The 21714-nt window shown below is 41.3% G+C and overlaps 3 protein-coding genes, 1 long non-coding RNA gene and 4 other non-coding genes across 9 annotated transcripts in view; 2 read left to right on the top strand and 6 right to left on the bottom strand.

The window, feature by feature from the left end:
- Positions 1 to 2556, bottom strand: part of LOC103382067 (inactive rhomboid protein 1-like) — a 25952-nt gene extending 23396 nt beyond the window's left edge. Inside the window, exon 1 of the mRNA XM_025057172.1 lies at positions 2188 to 2556. The gene's annotated coding sequence lies outside the window, so the exon portion shown is untranslated. The remainder of the gene's footprint in view (positions 1 to 2187) is intronic.
- A 632-nt stretch (positions 2557 to 3188) lies between these two features.
- trnam-cau (transfer RNA methionine (anticodon CAU)) lies at positions 3189 to 3260 on the bottom strand. The gene has a single exon. It is a non-coding gene; the product is annotated as a tRNA-Met (tRNA).
- Positions 3261 to 4362: 1102 nt separating this feature from the next.
- trnai-uau (transfer RNA isoleucine (anticodon UAU)) lies at positions 4363 to 4456 on the top strand. Its single transcript has 2 exons — positions 4363 to 4400; positions 4421 to 4456. It is a non-coding gene; the product is annotated as a tRNA-Ile (tRNA).
- A 385-nt stretch (positions 4457 to 4841) lies between these two features.
- On the top strand, positions 4842 to 6335 carry mrpl58 (mitochondrial ribosomal protein L58). Its single transcript, XM_008314721.3, has 6 exons — positions 4842 to 5061; positions 5366 to 5390; positions 5518 to 5577; positions 5683 to 5765; positions 5845 to 6014; positions 6099 to 6335. The coding sequence occupies exons 1-6, from the start codon at positions 4900 to 4902 to the stop codon at positions 6181 to 6183; spliced, it is 585 nt and encodes a 194-aa protein (XP_008312943.1). The 5' UTR covers positions 4842 to 4899; the 3' UTR covers positions 6184 to 6335.
- Positions 6336 to 6770: 435 nt separating this feature from the next.
- trnam-cau (transfer RNA methionine (anticodon CAU)) lies at positions 6771 to 6842 on the bottom strand. Its single transcript has one exon. It is a non-coding gene; the product is annotated as a tRNA-Met (tRNA).
- A 339-nt stretch (positions 6843 to 7181) lies between these two features.
- trnar-ucg (transfer RNA arginine (anticodon UCG)) lies at positions 7182 to 7254 on the bottom strand. The gene has a single exon. It is a non-coding gene; the product is annotated as a tRNA-Arg (tRNA).
- A 1644-nt stretch (positions 7255 to 8898) lies between these two features.
- Positions 8899 to 13807, bottom strand: LOC103382064 (cerebellar degeneration-related protein 2-like). 2 transcript variants are annotated; one of them, XM_008314720.3, is made up of 6 exons: positions 13537 to 13807; positions 11039 to 11151; positions 10603 to 10751; positions 10354 to 10518; positions 10061 to 10268; positions 8899 to 9937 (listed from the first exon to the last, which is right to left on the bottom strand). In XM_008314720.3, exons 1-6 carry the CDS (start codon positions 13613 to 13615, stop codon positions 9170 to 9172), a joined length of 1482 nt encoding a protein of 493 aa, XP_008312942.1. In that variant the 5' UTR covers positions 13616 to 13807; the 3' UTR covers positions 8899 to 9169. The 2 variants fall into 2 exon arrangements, with proteins under 2 accessions (XP_008312942.1, XP_024913222.1); XM_025057454.1 differs by lacking the exon at positions 13537 to 13807 and adding an exon at positions 13157 to 13510.
- Positions 13808 to 18571: 4764 nt separating this feature from the next.
- LOC112487303 (uncharacterized) lies at positions 18572 to 20886 on the bottom strand. The gene is made up of 2 exons (XR_003050264.1): positions 20749 to 20886; positions 18572 to 19995 (listed from the first exon to the last, which is right to left on the bottom strand). It is a non-coding gene; the product is annotated as an uncharacterized LOC112487303 (long non-coding RNA).
- Positions 20887 to 21714: the final 828 nt, after the last annotated feature.

A 21714-nucleotide genomic window follows, 5' to 3' on the forward strand; every position in this document is an offset into this window, starting at 1 on the left:
TATATATATATATATAAACTGTGATTGGCCAGTCTTAGAGAACACTTTGTGTCTTTTGCATTGATTTCACAGTCCCAGTTCAAGCACTTTTAAGGTCCATTTTCATGCTTATTAAAGATCATGCAGCATGGGTCGAGTCCAATATGAGGCAAAGGAACAACACTAGGCTAAAATCCAGACCTTAAAAGTTCAAAGACATATTTTTGTTGTTTTTTGTGAATAAAAATTGACAGACGTACTACAGAGACCTACGTCTATATTTGTATGTTTTTTTTTTCTTTCAGCCGCTGACCCAAGCTGAGTCACTGCGGGAGCGCTGGTTCAAACACTGGCCTCAAATCCACTCTACCACAGTCGGAAATCTGAATGGCTGTTCCAGGTGTGTGTGTGTGCGTGTGTATGTTGAGTTGCCATCTGGCCCAGAATTCGGCTTCCTACACTCCTTCCAAACAGGAAGGCAAAACAAATCCTTGATGACACGGGTCAGTGGTTTAATTGTCTCTGTGGGATTTGTGTGCTGTGGGCAGAGACTGCAGTGATCCCCTTCATCTGAACAGCAGCAACTCTCATCCATCCATCACACCAACCTGAGGGTGTGTGTGCGCTCAATTGGTTACCTCTTTGTAACCTTTTCTAGTGCAGTGACGTTTTTAGGAGCAGGCCGTCCCGTAAGGACCTGAGCCTGGTCCTAGTTGAGAGACAAAGTCACAGTTCATACTGGTTTGAATTAAGAGTGAGACGTTAACTACAGTCTAGATGTTTTCAGAAATGTATTTTAGAAACATGGTTTTGAGGAACATTGTCCAGGTCAAATGTCTTGACACCTAAAGAAACCTGGGTCAAATCAAGACCCGTGTCTGAGGTACTCCCAAGGTTGGAGTAAAATCCAGAGCCACAGAAACTAAAGGAACTGAGAGAAAATGCAGGGAGAGGGCGACTTCAGTGTTATAAAGAAGGCGTTACACCCTGTCAATGACAGCAGCACGTACAGAGACCAGAGACAGAGAGCCATTCACACTCACACATTCACACCTATTCACATGATCAAATCTGCATGTTTTTGGACTGTTAGAGGAGAAAACTGGCACAAACACAGGTAGAAGACAGAAAGACAATCAATTACCCACCAGGATCAAACCCGCTCTTCTAATGATGGGCAAGAGCACTAACCTCTGCCACCTTGTGGCTCATAGATAGTTTTAGACTCTAAAACTATCTATGGGTTCACAGTGGGCCAAAATTAAAAACTGGGACAAAATCACAGACCAAACTTAAAATTTATTGTAAAACTGATGCCAACTATGCATGTTTTCCCTTCTCTCCAGATATGCAATGTGGAAGAACCAAAGCCTAATATTATAAACACATGGGGAATTAAATTTGAAATAAAACAAAGATCAGAAGTATTTGTTTCTAATTATGTTCCTTATCTGTAGCCTTTCCAGTTCCCATTTAATGTACATCTTTTTTTCACAGGCCAACAACAAAACAAAACAAAACGTATGTGCTATAACATAGCGCATACACAGCTAATACTACAACCCTGCCTGTATATAGGGTTTATATACTGGGGGGCCAACTCTAGTACACATTTGATATGATCTCGCGGGCCAAATGTAATCACACCGCAGGCCATATTTGGCCCCCGGGCCTGAGTTTGACCCGTGTGTTTTAGAGGGTCAAAATCTTGACAGTGATGCTATTGCTATATGCTAAGTTAGAAATTGCGTGCAACCATGCCTCAAACATTTTTGTCCAGACATGAGTACAGAGACAAGAGAGGACATTTGAACATATATATATAAATAAACCTCGGAGGGGGGCGGGGGTCTAGTATTTCAAGAAGACGGCTTCTATTTAGCATCTAAATCATGTTAATTGGACAATGTCTTAATTAAGGATGATGCTTAGGATTCACACGATCGTCACAATTCACATTGTACATGAGCTAATTCGTGATTTTAAATACTATTTTTGGCGATAACATTAGATTTTGTGAAATCATTTTGGTATAGCACAAATTGTAGCAACTGTATAAACACGAATACTTAACCCACACCCGGAGACCCCGCTACACCCTTCCATCTGTGCCCTGTCTGTCCGCTGATCCCGCCCTGTGATCACCGACTACATGTAGATCGTGAGAAACCACCGGGCCGGATACAGAGCTGCCCCCTTTCCCCTTACCTTTACCCCGGAGTCCGGTTCTCCTGCAGCCTCCTCCTTCTCCTGTGGTGAGGGTGTGAGCGGAGCTGCCGGTGGTCACTTCATAAGTTCTGAGGCTGTCACTGCATCACTGCAAGGCGAGATGTTTGGAGGTTTATTCGGGAACGAGCTCCAGGTGTTCACCAGGAGAGTACTCTCTAGTCCGGAAAATGTCTAGCATAAGTGACACGGTTCGGTTGGGCCAACTCTGTCTTACCCGCCGGTTCTCTGCACCCTGCTGCCGCCACCGCTGCTGCTGTTACTGCTCGGTGACAGAAGAAGTCGAACGTCCACGATCTGCTGAGGATCCACCGACTCTCTCCATCTGCAGCAGCAGGCCTCACACTGCCATCCAGCGGCAGTACTATGTAACTACAACATACAGGAACAACCAACACAAAATAATAATAATAATAATAATACATTTTATTTATAAGCGCCTTTCAAGTCACCCAAGGACACTGTACATAAACAAAACAAACAACACATACGCCCGGAGAGCAGCGGCAAGATACATGATCTCTGAATTTGTTGCACAATATTTGCTACGTAGTAGAGTATTCAAGAGTATTCAACGCCGATTTAAAATCCTAAATCCCAGATAATTACTAAACACACTTCTTTCTTTGAGAAGCCCACTTTGTAAAAAGTTAAACAATTACTGATATAGATATGGAGCCCCTAAATTGACATGGGAGGGGCGGGTGGGGTATAAACGTTTTTGGTGCTCACCTGTAGGTGCTTAACTTCTTGTTAATTTCATTAAAAGGCAGTTACAAACACCTGGTAACGCAGTAAAGGGGATGTTTATGTTGTTTTATTTAGACATAACCTATCGAACATTCGTTTTTTTCTGTGGACTTTTTCCTTCACGCTTGACCCAAGAAATGCGGCAATGACGTGTAACGATGACGTGACTGACCTCTAGCGGACGCCTTGACACATTGCGCTTCCTGTCGACGTAAAACCACGAAAAGGTTTACTAGCAGAGGATGGTTTCGATCCATCGACCTCTGGGTTATGGGCCCAGCACGCTTCCGCTGCGCCACTCTGCTCTGACATAGAGCATGTATATCAGTAGACTCGAACAATGGATGATATGTCACACCTTTGGAACCAATAGATCTGACTGAAGGGGTTTGTTGTTTGTCCAAATACAACTATAGTGACCCAGGGGCTTGTGTAAATGATTAAATCTTGTTGGTAAGACTTAAACTCACCACCTGGACCACCTGGACCACCTGGACCACCTGGACCAGGACGTTACAGTTCCTCAGAGGAGCGGGTGAAATCCTCCCATCCAGCATGGTTCCTGGCTTCTCTCTGCAGCTTGATAATCCGAGACTGTAACTCCTCTAATTTCCTCCTCAGTTCTTCCTCACTCCTCTTCAGCTCCCTCTTCCTGTCCTCTACACACTTGCTGACACTCCTCAACGCCTTCATGATGCTGACCTTCTCCTCCATGACTTGAACCCTCTGCACCTTCAGCTCCTCCTTCTCCTGCAGCAGGGCCTTCTCCAGACTAGAGGTTTCCTGCTGCAGCTCTTCCAACAGACAGGACTTCTTATCTTCCCATTGGAGTCTTGGCTTCTCTAACGTCTGCTCAGCATCTGGCAGGGCAGTTTGGAGCTGTGAGGTTTGCTGCATCTGTTTATCCATAGTATCCAAACATCCAAAGTAATATCTTCATGTAGACAGCTCACAGATAAGAAGATATTAAAGGATGCCTTTTCTCAGTCGAAACACATGATCAAAGGACATGACATAGACTGTTCTTCTTTATTATTTATTATGAACAAATAAACATCATCTGCTAGTTTAGACAATAGGGCTGCAGATATATTTTGTTTGTTTTGTTTGTTTTTTGCTCCACACTACATATTTGTAAATATTGTTCCCATGGTTCTAGTGTTGTAAATTGTCTTAAAACGTAAATGTAACAGCTAAATGTTAGATAGTATAGTGTTATTTTTGTTTTTTCGTTCTCGCACAGTTGAGTACAATATTTAGGCCCAGTTCTGTGACGTGAGCATCCACCACAAAGGTAAACAAAGCCAAAAATAACTGAATTCTAACCAAGGCAGTACAGAACATCCCTTTGCAGATGGTTTCTTTCGTATAGAAACCATGATTGTTTTATTCTGTGTCTAATAACGGGCTCTAGTGGCGCAATCGGTCAGCGCGCGGTACTTATAAGACAGTAACCTGCAGAGTGATGCCGAGGTTGTGAGTTCGAGCCTCACCTAGAGCAATCCTTATGACTACTGGTTCTGTTCTGGAGGTTCAGTCCTATAATTCCACAGCATTCCACAGCAGTTATAATATCCTATATTTTATTTTTTACATCTTTAGTATGACGTATTAAGCACAACTTCGACTTTTAAGTCCTATGGTAATAGGTGTTACATAAAGCTTTAATTAGTTTACATGGTTTTTAGACTCATACTTATCTTTTCTTTAAGAACAGCTGAAGAAGTAGGAATCTAATATAATCTAATCAGTATTACCACATACGTATGATTTTATAATATATAAAATCAGTGTAAAAGAATATATAATATACATTTATAAACATCCATAACATTCTGAATTTAAATATACATACTTTTAAGCCAGCAGGGGGCGACGATAACAACTAAACTAAAATGCACAACTCTCCGTAGACTCCGTAGAAGAAAACTACGTCACACCAAGATGGCGGCATTCATAGCTCGACAGTCGTATTTATTTTGTCGATATGCAAAAATTAAAGACATTAAGTCCCCTTTAAAACACAAAACATTACTGAAATTGGACATAAAACATATATCACAGCCCAGTGTTTGGTACGCAGCCCAAGTGACGTCCAACGAAAAGGTGAGTAAAATCAGGGAGTGAAAAAAGTACACTTTCTATACAAAATTCCATAGAGAAAACAGGGAATTAACCACACTGTACACAAAGATTACTCGTCCGTCTGCCTCTGCATTAATTCTGATGTCTTGTTATTTCAATGAATGAATTGACAGTTAAATTTGCTGTTGTTGCACAAAGTTGCCAAAATTAAGGCAAAGATTGACGTAACAAAAATCATAGACTTTCTCTATGGACTTTTGTGCAGACAAGTTGAAGTAAAGAAACTTTATCTTTTTAAATAATTGAAAATATTTTTTATTGTCAGGAGGCCCAGGTGCGTGTTCCAGTAGGTATATACATTTTTTCTATAATAAAAAGATACATACATATGGTTACACTGTGTGAGAGAAAAACGTTTTTTTTTACTTTTTGCTTTAAAAATTTTATTTAATTATTTGTTTTATTTTTTTATCTAAGAACGTCTGACAGTGTCCTACAGCAGAAGCGGAGGCCCAGGTGGTCAACATGTCAATAAAGGTTTGGACAATTTCACTTTTTGTTCTTTTTTTTCTATAGAAGGTGAAAATTAGCCTCAAATTTTAACTGTTCCTTAATGCAGTCTGTTGATAAAACTCTTAACAGTCAACACAAAAGCGGAAGTCAGATTTCATTTACATACAGCTGACTGGATCCCAGAAGATGTACGACAGAAAATCTTTGAACAGGTTTGTTCCTTACCTTTGTTAGCCTTCAAAAGTCTTTAATTACTTTTTAAAATGCAATTCCACTTTCTATCTGGCAAAGAACAAAAACCGCATCAACAAGGCTGGAGAACTCTTTGTGACATCAGAACAGAGCAGGAGTCAGCACAGAAACCTGGTAGACTGTATAGAGAAGATCTCTGCCATCATCACTGAAGCCAGCAAGAAGCCACAAGAACCAACAGCTGAAGATATAGCCCTTAAAAAAGACAGGTATCACTAACCTTTGTTTTGGACCAAGTGCATGTTTTGTCAACCTTTTGGAGCCAAATCTGATGTCAGAATGATGTCCTGCAGGTTAGAGAAGAAGAACAAGGAGAGACTTAAGCAGAAGAAGATGCACGCCGTGATCAAGCAGAGCAGACAAGTTAATTTTGACTGACTGTTTTTGTGCTACTTGTGAATATTGTATAAGCTATTTATATTGATCATGTCTGTGTTAAGTTATACTTAAAACAGAGTGTTAAGATGGAGCAAGAGGGTTCCCAGGAAATTATGCTTTTTTTTAAAATAAATTTTGAATAAAAACAAAAAGTGTGATTGTTTGAATTGATTCTTACTTAATCAGCAAAAAAAAGATACAGTCTTCATTGTATTTGTAAAATGTGAATTTAAAAAAGCAACCTGCAACAAACTTTAAATAACGTTTATAAGAGGTAAGTTGACCTCTAGTTTATAACCTCTAGTAATTTCCCCTCTTTTTTAATATACATGACCCCATATCTATTTTAAATTATTATTTAGTTTGTGTATTGCAACACAATATACATAAGCTATGATTTTGTTGTTTTCCCCCAACTTATATGTATATTTTTAAAGGCTCTCCTTTTTTTAGCTTATTCTTTCACTGCACACTTGATAGTAGCTTTCCCTGTAAATCAAAATCAAACTCTTAAGACGACCCGCCATTGTTATTTTCCCAGCCTGGGTTATAAAATATATCTATCGAATTGACACAAAAAGCATAAATAGCAGAGGATGGTTTCGATCCATCGACCTCTGGGTTATGGGCCCAGCACGCTTCCGCTGCGCCACTCTGCTAAGCGGCAAGTTGAAGCGACCAAGACTTTATATATGCATTCCGGGATGACGAACATTTCGTGTTTTTCATAAGATTTATTTTAAAAAAAAATTCACTTAGATCTGCTACCTTTACACGTTCACTGGCGTTATTCAAATAACTGTTACAGATTTATAGTACAACTAAGGGGAGAACCGCTAACCTTAGTCTGACAGTTAGCTTATAACGCTAGCTCTAATGTTGGGTTGTATGTAGCACAAATTGACTGATAATTTCTTTCTACATTTAATTAAATACAAAAGAAAATGTTAAAATTTAATTAACGGAAAAACGTATCAAATAACAGGCGTAAAAAGCATCGACCACGAAGGGACTCGAACCCTCAATCTTCTGATCCGAAGTCAGACGCCTTATCCATTAGGCCACGCGGTCACATGTGAGAGAGAGATCCGTTAGCCTTTAAGTATTATGACTTCAAAAGCGATGATATTTTACTTCATGTTTTTTGTATGCGTGTGTTGTTGTTGTTTTTTTAAAGGATGGGTTTGAACTTTATTGGTCGGAAGGACTCGGTTAAAAACATTGAAGTTCTCGCCTTTAAAATAATTTATGGGAAAAAATCTATGCACCTAAAACAAAAATGTTGTGTCAAATTTGGACATTATACATTTAAAACGACGTTTTCATATTGAGGTTAAGATTTTTCTCTATACTGTTTGCTTGCAAGCGGTCGTGACCTTTGGAAGTTAAAAATTCAACCAGTAGATGGCAGTATTCTACGACAAAGAATTGCGCACCAAGTACAGTATTATTATACTTTAGATCACTTTAAGATTATTTTAAATGTTTTTTATCGTACGAATTATAAATGTATTGAACATATTATAATAAACGCAGTAAATATTGTACAACCTATGATGCAAAGCTTTATTAACAGGATGACATACTATTTTACAGTCATAAATGTATTCAAATGAATGAACTAATAACATCAGAATAGTGTACATAACAATAGACACTTGTGTATTTGTTCTGAGAGTTGATAAAATTAAAATATAGACACCTGAAAAGTAAAAAAAAATACACAAATTAATAGAACTGAGAAACAATGTGTTAAAAACAAAGGTTTTAAAACAAAAAAGGCTTTCACTTTGTTTCTGTTCCATCTGAGCATATATCTCCCTCCTTAATTGCAGAATATACTTTTAGTAGAGTACTATTACTGTAAATAAAATGGACTGGATTTAAAAGCCAAGACACACACACCTTCAGGTAAAGCGTTAACAGTTGTAATCACATTTTCTTCATCAGTGGTTTATTCCTACTGTACAACATTCAGAAAAGGCAAATGGATTTTACACAAAAAGGAGTGCAGTTTAAGCTTTAGTTTAGAAGACTGTTAATTGTTAGACACAACCCTGTTTTTGAAGCTTTATAGTACAGGTAGTGTCTGTAGAAATAAAATAAAATTAAATAGCCCTCAGTGCATATCAATAAAAACATTATCCCCCAATTATCTTGCTTTGCTGTTGGTTTTGTCTCTCCCACTGCCTTCAACAAAGCCAAAGCTTTCAAAAAAGTTTAGATGTAATATTTTATATTGTACTACAACATGTCATGGTAAAGGATTAACATTTTATAGGACTTTCACATTTGTCCTGGAAAGAAGAAGCCTTTCAGTAAAAGAGAGATTATACCAGATGCTGTGATAAAATTATTCCCGGATCAGGTTTTATTTTAGTTTATTATTGTTTTAGATACAAATTTTGAGCCAAGCATTTGCAGTTAGTGCAGCTTTCTGGCAGGCACAATGCTGTTCATGAGCCTGTGGTATCAAGGTAGTGAAGCCCATTAGTATCAATTGAAGACTACATGCTGTGATGTATGTGCAGATCCATCCATAATACAACATCCTGTACGAATATAAATGAAGTCGGTTTTTAACAACGACCATCACATGAAAATGTTTAATATGCTAGAATGGTTTTATTCCATAAAAAGCCATGCAGACACAAACAACCTGAACTATACATGAACTGTTTTTAAACAACCTGAACTATACATGAACTGTTAGAACCATAGCACCCACACTGAGGAAGGTTAGGGTTTAGTCATACTGTACCTCAACCTGTTCGCAAGGCGCTTGGTACGTTAGGTATGAACTCATCTGGTTCCATTCATGCTAAACAAACAACCTTGTAAGGCTGGACATTGACCTTGGAGTCACATGGATAAACCTTACATCGACACGCAGGCAGGACGACTATAACTCTGCCTCCACAGTTTAATCATCTTATTTAGTCATTTAAGCACTAGCAGCGCCCTGTTATAGCTCATCAGCAAACCATTAGTGTTTACTAGATTTCCCAGATTTTCCAGACTTGCTAGCTTTAGCAGCTTTGGAAGCTTTGATGTCCATCTTTGTCTTCTGGATACGAGAGAAGATCTCCTTAAAAAGAGCCTTGTATTCTGGTGTGTTTTGGCCAAGACGTTTATCTACCGCCTCCACCTGCTTACTGATGCTCTCGATGGCCTCAGGTGTGGAGGGCGATTGGTTTGGGGTTGGAGGTGGCACCGGAATGGGGCCCATGGCACAGTCTTTCATGGAGGGGTCCCGGGAGACTGGCCTGGAAGTCTGAACCTCCGCATGACAGAGGCTCTCCTCGTGGCGTCTACATTTCCCGAGCAACTCTTCGTATTTCTCTAACAGCGTGTGGTACTGCTCATCCACCTCCCTCAGGATGGACATCCCTCTTTTCCTCACACTGTTAGCATGTAGGGCGTAGCTGCCTCTCCTACGACCGGACGCATCCCGGGCCACGATGGCATTGAGGGCTGTGTCGCTGCAGCTTTTCCTCACAGGGTTGGACTCGGGTAAGGCCTCACCTCCGACTCCACCTCCACCTTCACTCTCCTCCCTTATGCCTCCCCCTGTCTCAACAACCTCCACATCCAGGAATGTGTCGGTCTCCGGTGTGCTGTTGAGGACAGTCTGGGTGAGAGTCACACCGTCGTCCTCACCACTCAGAAGAAAAGTCCGAGCGCGACGGAGCTGCTGCAGCTCCTGCAGCTCCACCTCTAGCTCACGTACTCTGGCCTGGTGGCCCTCGGCATCCTGAGAAACAAAGACAATTTTCCACAGCTGAGACAAACAGATCTTATTTTTGAATCAGACCAACACCTCACATTTGGGTTTTTTATGTAGTACATCTTCAAACTGTAGTACACTTCTGTTTACCTGCACTCGTCCCTGCAGCCTTGAATATTCCGCCAGTAGGAGGTTGCACTCCCTCTCCACGCCCTCTCTGCGTCCCCTCTCTGTCCGGACGGCAGCTCGCAGGGCTGACACCGCCTCCCTCAGGTGTTGGTTCTCTTCTTCGAACGGCTGACGCTTTGGTTCCACGGTGAAGCTCTCGGCCCTACCCACTACGAACTCATCCTCGTACCTGAAGATGTGAAACCACAGCTGAAATATATGGAAACGGTGCTGCTCCCCGTTGTCAATATCTACTGACAGGAATCAGTGAGTACCCAGGAGCTGTGCAGAGCTCCCTCAGGCAAGGGAAGGAGTGGATGGTCTTGCGTCGTTCTCTTTTCTCCCTCTTGACTCTTAGTTGTTCCATGGAGCGCAGCTGCTCCACCTGGCCAGAAAGGGTCTCTACCTGGTTCTGCAGGGACTCAATAGTTCCTGTGAGACTGGGCCAGGAGAACAAGAAGGAAGAGTGTATGTTTAGTATTAATCAGAGTTTAGGAGAATTAGGAAGAAGAATCCCCCCTCACCTTTCTATCTTCTGCTGCGAGGTCTTGCTGTCCGTCACCAGTGTGTGGTTGGTACGTTCCAGTTCTCTGGCGGTTCCGTCCAGCTGCTCGTACACCTTGGCGTGCTGCTCGTTCATGTCTCGCAGAACCTCCAGCTGCTTCGATAAGTACTGCACAGAGTTGAAGAAAGACTTTTTAAAAAGTTTAAAAAAAAATAGTGGAATTATGTTTGGCATCACAGTGGGTGAAAAAATTATTCTGTAAAATGAAGGGACTTTTCCTCACTAACTAACAAAGGAACCATTTGAGTCACCTTCTGGTGGTCATTCTAGCAAACACAGGGATCAGGCACTAAATATTAAATCTATATTTTATTTTTTCCCTGTTCCCTCCAGGTGGTGCTTTGTGTGTTTAAGTTAATAATGACATCTCAGTTATAACCCGTCCTCTTCAGCACCTCGATCTCCTGCACTTGCTCCTCATTGCTGATGTACATCTGCTGCAGCGAGTCCTCCAGCTCCTTGTTCCTCTCCAGCAGAGTCTTCCCCAGCTCAGCTGCCAGGTGGAGGTCTGGAAAACGGACAGAATCAGAGAGAAGAGAGAGTGAGGATTTAGTGCCGACGTACGGTCCAGATGACCTGCCATCAGGATTAATGGAGCAAAGTTCTACTTTAGGCAAAGTCTGGAACGGGATGATGGAGGGTGTCTGGTTTAATAATAGAGATGGGAGACTGTCTTTTCTCCCTGCAGCACGTCCTTCTGCAACTGTTCCTATTCTGCACGGCTGGAAAAGGCAAACTGTGAGCTGACGATTCAAGGACAAGGCTGCTAAATGAGGGATTGCTGGTTCAAATCCCAGCACTGACAGGACTGTATTATATTGAGCAGGCACTAAAACTCTGGTGTTCCTCATCTCAGCTAAAGTTCAGATCCCTGTTAATCAGTGAAGTCTTTCATGGATGCAGGATCTCATTTCCCTCAGGGGAATAATAAAGACTGAAAAATATTCTGAATATCTATTTTAATTTCTACCTTCTATACTCAATATTCTTGTGCTTCTGTTCAGTGGCAGATCACCTTCGCAACTGTACGCTGACTCAGCCATTTAATGGCTTTGGTTGGACTCCAGTATCATGAGGTTTTGCAAACTGGAACATCTTGTCCTGTACAACTTCATCTCTTAGAAACAGCAGGCACAGCTGTATCACTTCTTTTCCAAACAAAATCCAATTTTACTGACCATTGCGATGAAAAATGTTGTTTCCATATTGACTTTCTCTTTAACATTACACTTATGTCACAGTTTCATCAACACAAAATAATCTGAAGATAAAAGATGAGAGCCAGAAAATCTAGGGAAAATTAAAATACTCGCATTTCAGATCTAATTCCCCCTCGATCACCTCACATGTGACCTACACAGGATGAAACCAGATGTGACCACGTCATGTGTTTAGGACAAACTTCCTGAATCTTCCAGAAAAACAGCTGCAACCGGGAGACACTTGAGTCTTTAAATAAGTGTAAACGGTGAACGACAGATTTTTGTTGCAGTTTTCTGTGTTCTCCCACTCACTCAGAGGATACTGTCTACACTGCACACTGATCTCTTCCACAGACACAGTTGTGGAAGTTGAAATCATCCAGAGATTCCCTGGAATGTGGAAAACAAGGCGTCTTTTCTGCCTGTCTTTTCCTGTCCTGCTGCTGCATACTCCAAACAGTGACAGCCACAGAGGCCTGGCTTTGATTTCTTTTGTTATTTGTGTGATTCTGCATTTTCACCAGCTCTGATGGAATGTGTGACATCATACTTTTGCAAATGCAACTCTTAACGCTTCTGGAAAATACTTCATCATTAGCAGCTGAATCTAGAAGAAAACAGTAAATAAAGTCTTCAGAAGCAAGGGGGAACAGACAAGATTTGATGCAGAGTCTTGTGGATCTTGTGAGTGTTTCTTCGTAGTAAATAAAAATCTCTGCATCAGCACACAGGCTCTTGTGCAGATGAAAATGTAGCTGTTATAATTACTTGGACGCAGCACAAGTAACGAGGAGTTGACAAGGGGAGACAGGAAATGAAGGAAGTGATGCAGAAAAGAGCAACGTCTATGAACACTGATGAGTTATTCAAATGAAAATGGGAGCTGGAGAGGAACGTGTTCCAATAAAGTTTTTTTTTGCTATCCTTGAATATATTATGAAGTGATAAAGGCTGAGACTTGGACTTGAAGCAAACATTAACTCTGTCTGGAGAAGGTTGAAAATGTTTATACATAGTCCATTTCAATCAGTCAACATTTAAATGATCAAGCAGCAGGTTCTGCTCATAACTGTGAGAAAAAAACCTACAAACACTACAACCCATATTACTACCCTTCTGCAGCTGACATTAACAGATAGCAGATTGTGGCCCAGATTTGGCTCATTGTACACCAACATTTGGTTCAATGGGCCACACTCGGCCCCGATCCTGTCAGTGATGCGTCGTCGTCAGAAATCTCCCACATACAGATGCTACTGGATTGTATCAATAACATGAGCCAGAAGAGATCCAACTTTGGTTTATATTCACCTGGGTTACAGGCCACAGTCTGGACACCACATGTGGGCCACAAGGCTGGCAGACACCAGGCTAATGGAGGTGGGTTATATCCAGCTGTAAATGATTACTATCAGATAATCCCAACAGGAAGTAATCCCATGCTGTTGTTGTCAAATAAGACTAATCGCATCACTGGCTGTCAGAGGTGATGGAGCTAATGTATCGTGACTGACGTCATCATGACAGGAAGCTCTTTGTTATGGAGGAGCAGCTGACCGGCCGGCGCCATCGGCTGACAGCAGGGAAGATGCTGCTGCTGTCAGGGCCGGGCACGGAGGGAGGATGGATGGATGAATGGATGGATGGATGGATGGTTGAATTGATGAGTGTCGTGCTTCATCACTTCTTACCCTGCTCCAGATCCTGCTGGTCGTACCATGGTTCCTCCTCCTCGGTCACAAAATCCTCCATTCCTCCTGCACTCAACATGGGTAAAAAAAAGCCTTTGCGTCCTGCTCTTTCTGAAGCCGGGGGACAAGGCTCCGTGTCGGAACAATGGAGCTGAAGGCAGCACGGTTCCTCCAGGAGGCTGAGGCGGGAGCTGCTGTTGTTGTGGTTGTACGTGTTTCCTCCTTCTCTTCCTCCTCTGTTTCTCCTCCTCGGTCACTCCCGGCAATTACACCCTCCACCACCTCCTCCCCCCGCCCATCCCACACAGCTAAGCGCCGGACAGACGTGGCAGTGATGCTGCAACACACACACACACACACACACACACACACAAAGGCGCTCCGTGACGCCTTCAAGTGTTACTTGTAAATATTCAACTCGAGTAAAGCAATTTCAAAGTCTAGTGCGTCACATTTTACTATAAGAAGTTACATTTAGTGTCCATAAGAATGTAACATTAAAGCTTTAAGAATGGTGAGTAATTGTTTCGACATAAACACATTATAATACATACTTTAGGCAATGGACCTTCTTTATGGGGGCGCCATCTTGGATTGTTTTGTTGTTTTTAAAGTGGTTGTCAATCACTACTCTAACTGGAGAAAACCTAAATGATTAATGGACGATGTCACAAAAGTTAAACCGAAATGTTGCACTTTTTGACGCAGGAAAATGTTTTTGTTTTTTGTTTGATAAATCGATAGCCGTGCAAACACATTTTCGTAATTTTTTCAACTCTCAAATATGCGACCCAGTTGATAAACCATGATTTAAAAAAAGAGAGAAAATAGAGAAATAAAAGTGGTAAGCTGAATATACTGGATATGCAGTTCCTGGTGGATTTCTGGATGGAAATATGCAGCATGTGTTTTGACTCAAGAAGCCTCAGCGCTATTTAAAACATGAGCCAATAAATAGTGTTATGTCGTGTTTACGCCACCAGATGGCGAGATGACTTTCTAAAACTGGCTTTCCACACATTAGAGATTCTTTTATGTAGTATCACAATACAACGTAGTTATGTGAGTATCAAATATTTATAGTGTAGTATAAGTATAAGTATAATATTTAAAAGTCACGCTTTTAAAGAAAGAAGTCACCCTAGTCGTTCAACAAATTATACAGATATTGAGGAAAAACATACACCATGATGTGTACCACCCCCTCCTCCGGTTGTCTACTTCTGTTATTGATGTATGGTTTAAAATGCTCTGACATGACCAGCTCACATGTCCTTTTGTACAACAAGCCGGTGTGGCCTTGTTGACACACTAGAATAAAACACTGTCAGAAGAGTTGTTTTTATTCCTTCTGACAACAGGAACCGATGGCCGTGAGCCCAGCATGTCTTCCGAGGACTGTGGTTAAATTATATGAAACACACAAACACTGCTGCCTTATCAATACCAGCTGTTCTTGCTATGACTAGAATGGAAACGTTTCAGGGTGCAGCTCTGGGAGGATCCAGCCTAAACCAAATCACCTCTCACACACAGTGCTCCACCATCACATTCTCAGACATCTGAATCCAGATGTCTGCGCCACAAATCAGCACAGATTTGCATGTTATTGCACAATTATGTTGAATGTGATTAAAACATTGGTTTGTGCAGAAATGACCAGTGTGTTTGGAACTTGAGCTGATGGGCTAACAGGTGACATTAATCGGTGTGGTGGAAGATAGTTTTGAAGATAACTGTCCAGAATGGTTCTAAACTAAGAATTCTAAGCTGTATTTCTTCTGTTTTTACAGCTCACTGAAATCAGAAACAGACATTGTGAGACAAACAGATTAGGATTTTTGGAGTCAAGACACTAAAGTACACTAAACTTACTCAAAAATGACAATATGTTGTTTTGTTTTTTTGTACATCTATAGCAGTGTTTATGCTAATGTATGTATGAATATTAATGCCAATTTATTATTATTACTGCTTTTTGTCAGAGTAACAGCCCTGGGGAGAAGTATTGTTTGGGGTCAGGGTGTGTGGGCTGTCCTGTGTTTGACACAACCAGAGGTCTAAAGGTCAAATAGCTGTCAGACTTCTCAGACTCAGGCCTCTGGTTGACTGTGCTGTATGGAAATCAGCCCATTGTTACGATTCAACTTCTGACCCTCATCAGGCAATGGTTCACTCAGTCACAGAATCTAGTTGGATGAAGTGAATCTCAGTGAAAACAACAAACAACACCTCAAACCGAGGCCAGTGATCTGCAGTTATTAATAATATTCAGCATGACTTTGATCTGACTGTGGATCAGGGCTCTGTGCTGACTTCAGCTGTGGTACCGCGTCATGTTTCTGAACTTTTCTGTGACATATGACGATGAAGTCATGAACAGTGTCAGTGATTAAACAAACTGTGACTAAAAAGTGAGTAATTGTAGTCAGTGTTTCATGTTTGGAAACACAATGTGGCATTTTTTATGTGACAATTAGATCTATTCACAAAACCTGTCAGGTCAGTGAGGTAGCTCTATATTCCTCAAGTAATGTATTTAGGCTAACAGTGTGTATAGATGTGGGTAGGGATTTCAGAAGGGTTCTGATGACACTTTGTTCTAGATATTTCTGTCTCATTTATTAATACTTTTGTGAATAAACTGCAGCATTTAAGGCATTTACATGGGCTACCTGGGTAACTGGGCATGGTTTAACAAGGCCGTTCATCTGGGCTACATATGTTGACCAGCTGCCTTTCAACGTGTACACTGGCCTAAAAGCTTTTGTCGATTACCTGGTTTACAAGGACTAAAACAAGTTGAAGAATTGAACACGTCTGCTCCTGGGAAATTTGGGCCACAGATGGATGTGCACACACACACACTCACACATGCAAACACACACACCACCCCCAGCTCCCTTTAGAGACTTTCTCATCTCCAGGGTGACTGGAGACAAAAAAAGAGGCCCTGGCACAGCTGCTCTCCAGCAACAGAGAGTGAATATGTGTACAGACAGCACAGAGGGTGAGGGGGAGTGAGAGACGGCGTAAGCAGCAGTGAATGACTACATTTTGGACGTCGTTGGATGTTGACCGGATCTGGGTGGAGACACTGGGAAGAGTGAAGGAGCAGAGGGGGGTTAGGAGAGAAGGAGGTTTACACAGAACTCTAACTGGGAGAAAGTGAGCAGGACAGGAGTTCTACTACTGCTGCTGGTCTGCTCACAGAGTCAAATTACCTCCAGAGCTCCAGCCCTGTTGCTGCTGCTGCTGCTGCTGCCCTTCTCTCCCTGCCTGAACCGGAGACAGAGCCTGAGACCAGCAGACTTCACAACAAACAAACAGTGGAAAATCACATACGCTGAAACGGAGCAAACACAGGAGTGTGGGTGTTTGAACGGAGTCGTAAGAAGGAGGCCTGAGAACCCTGTGCTGGGAACAACTGACTCCTCACAGCCAACTGTTTACAAGTGGAAACTGCAGGAGAGCAGCTGCAGAGGTAGGAGCTTGTTTTTGCCTTTTCACTGTACTGTGTGTGCATCCAGGAACCAGAGTCATGTTTTTCAGAGCAGGGCAGCTGTCAGCTGACAGCTTTGAATACTGAGCCTGAGTGCAAAAACAAGAAGAGAACTTTCTGCAGGAGTTTTCAGAGGTCAAACATTCTTTGGACTGACTCGTTTTTCTTTTACTATCAGCTGGAGACAGCTCCAGTCCACACGCTTGGATCAACATGCAAATTAGAGTTAAGGTAGAGTTTGTTGACACTGATCAATAAAGCTCTTAGCGTCGAGACTGACAGAGAAACAGCTAAATCCTAAGTCCAACCCAATAATCTAATGTCACCAGGAAAAACTTCAGAATTTGGGCTCCAAAGTTTGGGCTTAGAAAGTAAAAGTCCAAGGACAACCATTTTATGACAAGTTAATCAAAAAATGTCTTATTGATAATTGCTTATTTAATCAGCTCTGCAGATCTGAGGTCAGCATGGACATAAAGGCAGAGTTGATGGACATTCTCCAGAAGCTGATGTCCAAACTACAAGGTCTCCCACAGGCCAGTCCACTGGAGCTGGGGGCCTTTGTCATACTCATCCTCTTTGTCTGTGAGTTGTATCCATTATGCTGAGAAATGTCTGTGAGGTTGTCAACAGGTCATTAACCTTTGTCTTTTGCTTCTGATTCTCCTCTCAGCCATGTTCCTCTTCATGATATTGCTCTGCTGTATCCACTGCTGCTGCTTCTGTGGCAAACCAAAGTACCAGGCGACCAGAGTTCAGCCATTACAGCCGGTCTGAAGAGGGGACATGGGGGAGTGGACTCCAACTAAACAAATCTTCAGTCCTCAGTGTCCTCATCTCCAAGATTCAGTTAATGACAAAAAACACAGTAAATATACAATTGTTTACAAAAGTAAACAAGTAGTAAACAAGACAGTATTTTCCTTCAACAAAGGACCCCCAACAACACAAGATCTGCTCTGGGTTTTTTATTCATGGAGCAGGAGGAGGACAATGAGACATGTGTGGACGATTCACCAACATGAAGAAGTTTCCAGTGTGAAAAAAATCCTTTCAGAAAAGTGACTTTGAACTGGAAAATACATACAGACAGTTTTGTGCATACTGCACAATGAAGACTGGGATACTTGTTGGCATAAGGGGTATAGTGCCCTCTGTAGGTCAAGTGAAAGCATTTTTATTTTTGTATAGTTTCTCTTTTTAAAATTGTGAATGTGTTGTAATGTTACCGTTGTATTGTACATTTTTAGTGATATTAACGTTAAAGTGAACATACATTAAACATTGAAAGATGTTCAAATAAAAATGTTCTTTAAGCAATTCCAGAACCTTTTTGGATTTAAAAGTCAACAGTTATGATTAATTGTTTCCATGAAATTCGACTCAAGATGATATTTGGTCCTTCATAGTTTACCATCTGGAAAACCTTTTTGATGTATTTGTGAGCAGATGATGGATTTGACCCTTTGACCTCTGGGTTATCAGCTCAGCAGCTTCTGCTGTTCTGCAATTAATTAAACATTCCAAGTGAGCTCTTCAAAATGTTCATCTTTATGTATGTAAGAAGAAAGAAACCCAGACTGTCAAACTGTATGTGAAAAAACTGGAGGAGCAATGATGTTTTTGCTGAAGAGTGTTCTAACCACATTTGCCACTGTGCACCGTTTAAAGGAACCATTCACAGGACGTACTGACTTTGTCCTTGGTATTTTAATTATATTCTTGCTATTCTTAAGCAGAGACATGAACGTGATGCCATGTTTATATATTTAAGACCCATCTCAGGGTCCTGACCCAGGGTTTTGGGAAGTATCCCAGACATTAGACGTGCAGACAACTTCAATAACACAGTGTTTTCATTACAAGGATTATACTAATCCAATAACTTCCAGTGTTTCTCATTCATGTCCTGAGTTTCCACGTCACAGTCCAGTGTCCTCACTGGTGTCAGCCGACAACTCACCCACACACAGCTGCTCTGCTGAGGAGGACTGGACACACTCCTGAAATGCCAGGCTGGAAATAGTTTTCCTGGTTTATAATTAAACTCTACGTGGAGGAGGTTGGATATGAATGTACTCCGACTGTGAGACAACACACAGATCGACACAATCTGTCTGAGTGTTAGACCACAGCTGAGACACCTAAGTATTGTAGGTGTATGTACACTTGAATACAACGCAGTAATCAGTAGATTCATTACAGCTACAGCACTGATGTACCACTAGTCATCATTTCAGGGTGATGGTGTACACGACTACTTCAGCTCCACCAGCCTTGAGGAGTAATTGCAGGGTGGAAGCAGTTAAGGGTGGAGCTGCATAAGAAAATAACTTTGTCAGAAACAGTGAAGCCCACGTACATCTAGTCTTCCTCCAGCGCTGCAGTGCATCAGGTCTGCAAACTCCGCTTGCTCCTGTATTCAATTCATTCATTAATCGGCTGCACATCTCAGAGTCAGCATGGGTGTGAAGGAGGAGGTGCTGGAAATTCTTCAGAAGGTGTCCAACAAACTTGTAGATCTCCCTCAGGCCAACGTCCTGGAGAAGAGAGCCTTTGTGGTTCTAGTCCTGTTCATTGGTGAGTTTTTGTCAATCATCAAATCAAACTACAGTGTGGACTACTGATTATTCTATGGCTCGTGAACTTTAATTTTGGAGATTCTATTTCTGCTGTACTCATTTGTTGATATCTGTATAAGAAACTGTGAGGTTTGCCCCCTCCCCTGCTGTCAGTGTGTGGAGGTGATTAGTGTCATCACACTCACCTGGTGTCACCTAGTGTCCTGGGTATATATACCTCTCTACCTCACCCTGTCTTTGTGGAGTCATTTTTCTGTATACGTCGGTCAATGGCTGTGGTCATGCTTTGTGCTTGGTAGTTGTGCCTTGATGTATTTCTTGGAGTTGGCACCGTCCCCACTCACTGCTCCCCCTTAAAGCTGCCCCCTGTTCACCCTGGTGATGGGTTAAAAGCAGAGGTCACATTTTATTGTGTGCAGTGTCACAATGACGAGTAGTTCACTTTCCTTTCCATTCCTTCTGCTCTTTGTAGTTGTTGTTCCTGATACTCAGTGAGTTGTGAATAAATTCCCTGCACTTGAAGAAAGTCTCCCTAGTGCTGCAATTGGGTCCTGCCTGCTAACTAATGACTAAACATGACAAGAAACAAAAAGTTTGCAAATCTTCCATTTGAAGACCTGTAATCCTTTAGAGTAGAAGGAGAGCTGAGGGCACTTGGATGACGAGGACTACAGCGGGAGAAATTGGGAAGAACAGCTGAGGCTGAGCAGCCTGGAGACACATTTAGAGTGGCAACGAAACTGTGGCCACTCTACATGGACAATAGAGGGCCCAGAAGGAAAGACTCATGCATGTTGTATTATAAATATTTAGTGAAACAGTCTTTGTGGCAAAGTTTTAGTGTGAGATGAAGGTAGATGATCAGTTATGGCAGCCAGCTGATGAACCCTCCTCTTAGCCCTGTACGTTAATTAAAAAACGGATCCATCTTGTTGTGTCTCTGAGGTCTGAGTCCCAGGGGTCAGCAGACAGTGAGCTGTTTGTTTTTGAAGCTAGTTGCTACGGCTTTAATGTCTGAATGAGCAAGTAAATCTACTGGACATACAAAAGACTCTACTCTCATACTAAGCTGGGGTTCTTTATTCAGGGATTGTCCTTAAATTTTAGTATGTGTAGTACGTGTTGTACCTTTAACTGATTCTGATACTTTATCTTCTGGTTCTTCCAGTCCTGTTGGTCTTCATGATCACGGTGCCCTGCGTCTACTCCTTCTGCTACCAGGAGAGGACCAAAGCTCAGGCTGCATCTACAAACCTGCCTCCACAGCCATCTGAAGAAGAGGAAGGAAACTGACTCAATGACAAATCAAGTATCATGAAGTATTTTTCATTTCTTCAAGGAATTCAGGATTGTTACTTCAAGTCACAAAAAGTAAAACAAAATATTATTCATTCTTCGTTAAAACATGAAGAAAACCCAGTAAAGAGAAGATGGGGACATAATGTACTGTACCTTTATGAAATTCTGGGACATAACCCACAGTGCACTCTACTGGTCAAATGTATATAATTAGGTTAGGTTACTGACACTAACACTATAAAATGTTATTGTTGTTTAACATTGTAGAAACGCTTTGTAGGATTACTTGTAAATATGTAACAGTAAACAGTACTGTGTCTGTTTAATGAAATTACTTATTATAACAAAAGTTGAACTAAAACGTCTTTTTTTGGGAATTTCTAAAACTGCTTTATGATAAAAAAGGTGTTTTTTAAAAGATTTTCTTGAATTAAGTTGCATTACTGTTACCGTTGTCTATTCTAATGTACACAACATAGTTATTAACATATTTTCTCATGTAAAAATGTTGATTTTGTTTTTCTATCCTTGTTTATTATTTTTCTGTTTTAGAAAATACACTTGATGTGTTTAAAAAATAAAAAAACCAACAAATTAAACTTGGCAAAAATCATTTTACGGGTGTTTTACCTGTGGGTTCTCATGTCGGCCTAGTCATGAAGCAAGCAGAACTCTTAAATGTAACATTCATCAGACTTTAAATTCAGTATTATCTGATCATGTCTAAACCTCACCAGTTAAACACTGCAGGATTTTCCTGCTGCCTTATCGGGCATTTGCTTTGCATTTACTGTT

This window comes from Cynoglossus semilaevis, chromosome 8, assembly GCF_000523025.1.
Source record: "Cynoglossus semilaevis isolate Cse_v1.0 chromosome 8, Cse_v1.0, whole genome shotgun sequence".
Lineage (NCBI taxonomy): Eukaryota > Metazoa > Chordata > Actinopteri > Pleuronectiformes > Cynoglossidae > Cynoglossus > Cynoglossus semilaevis.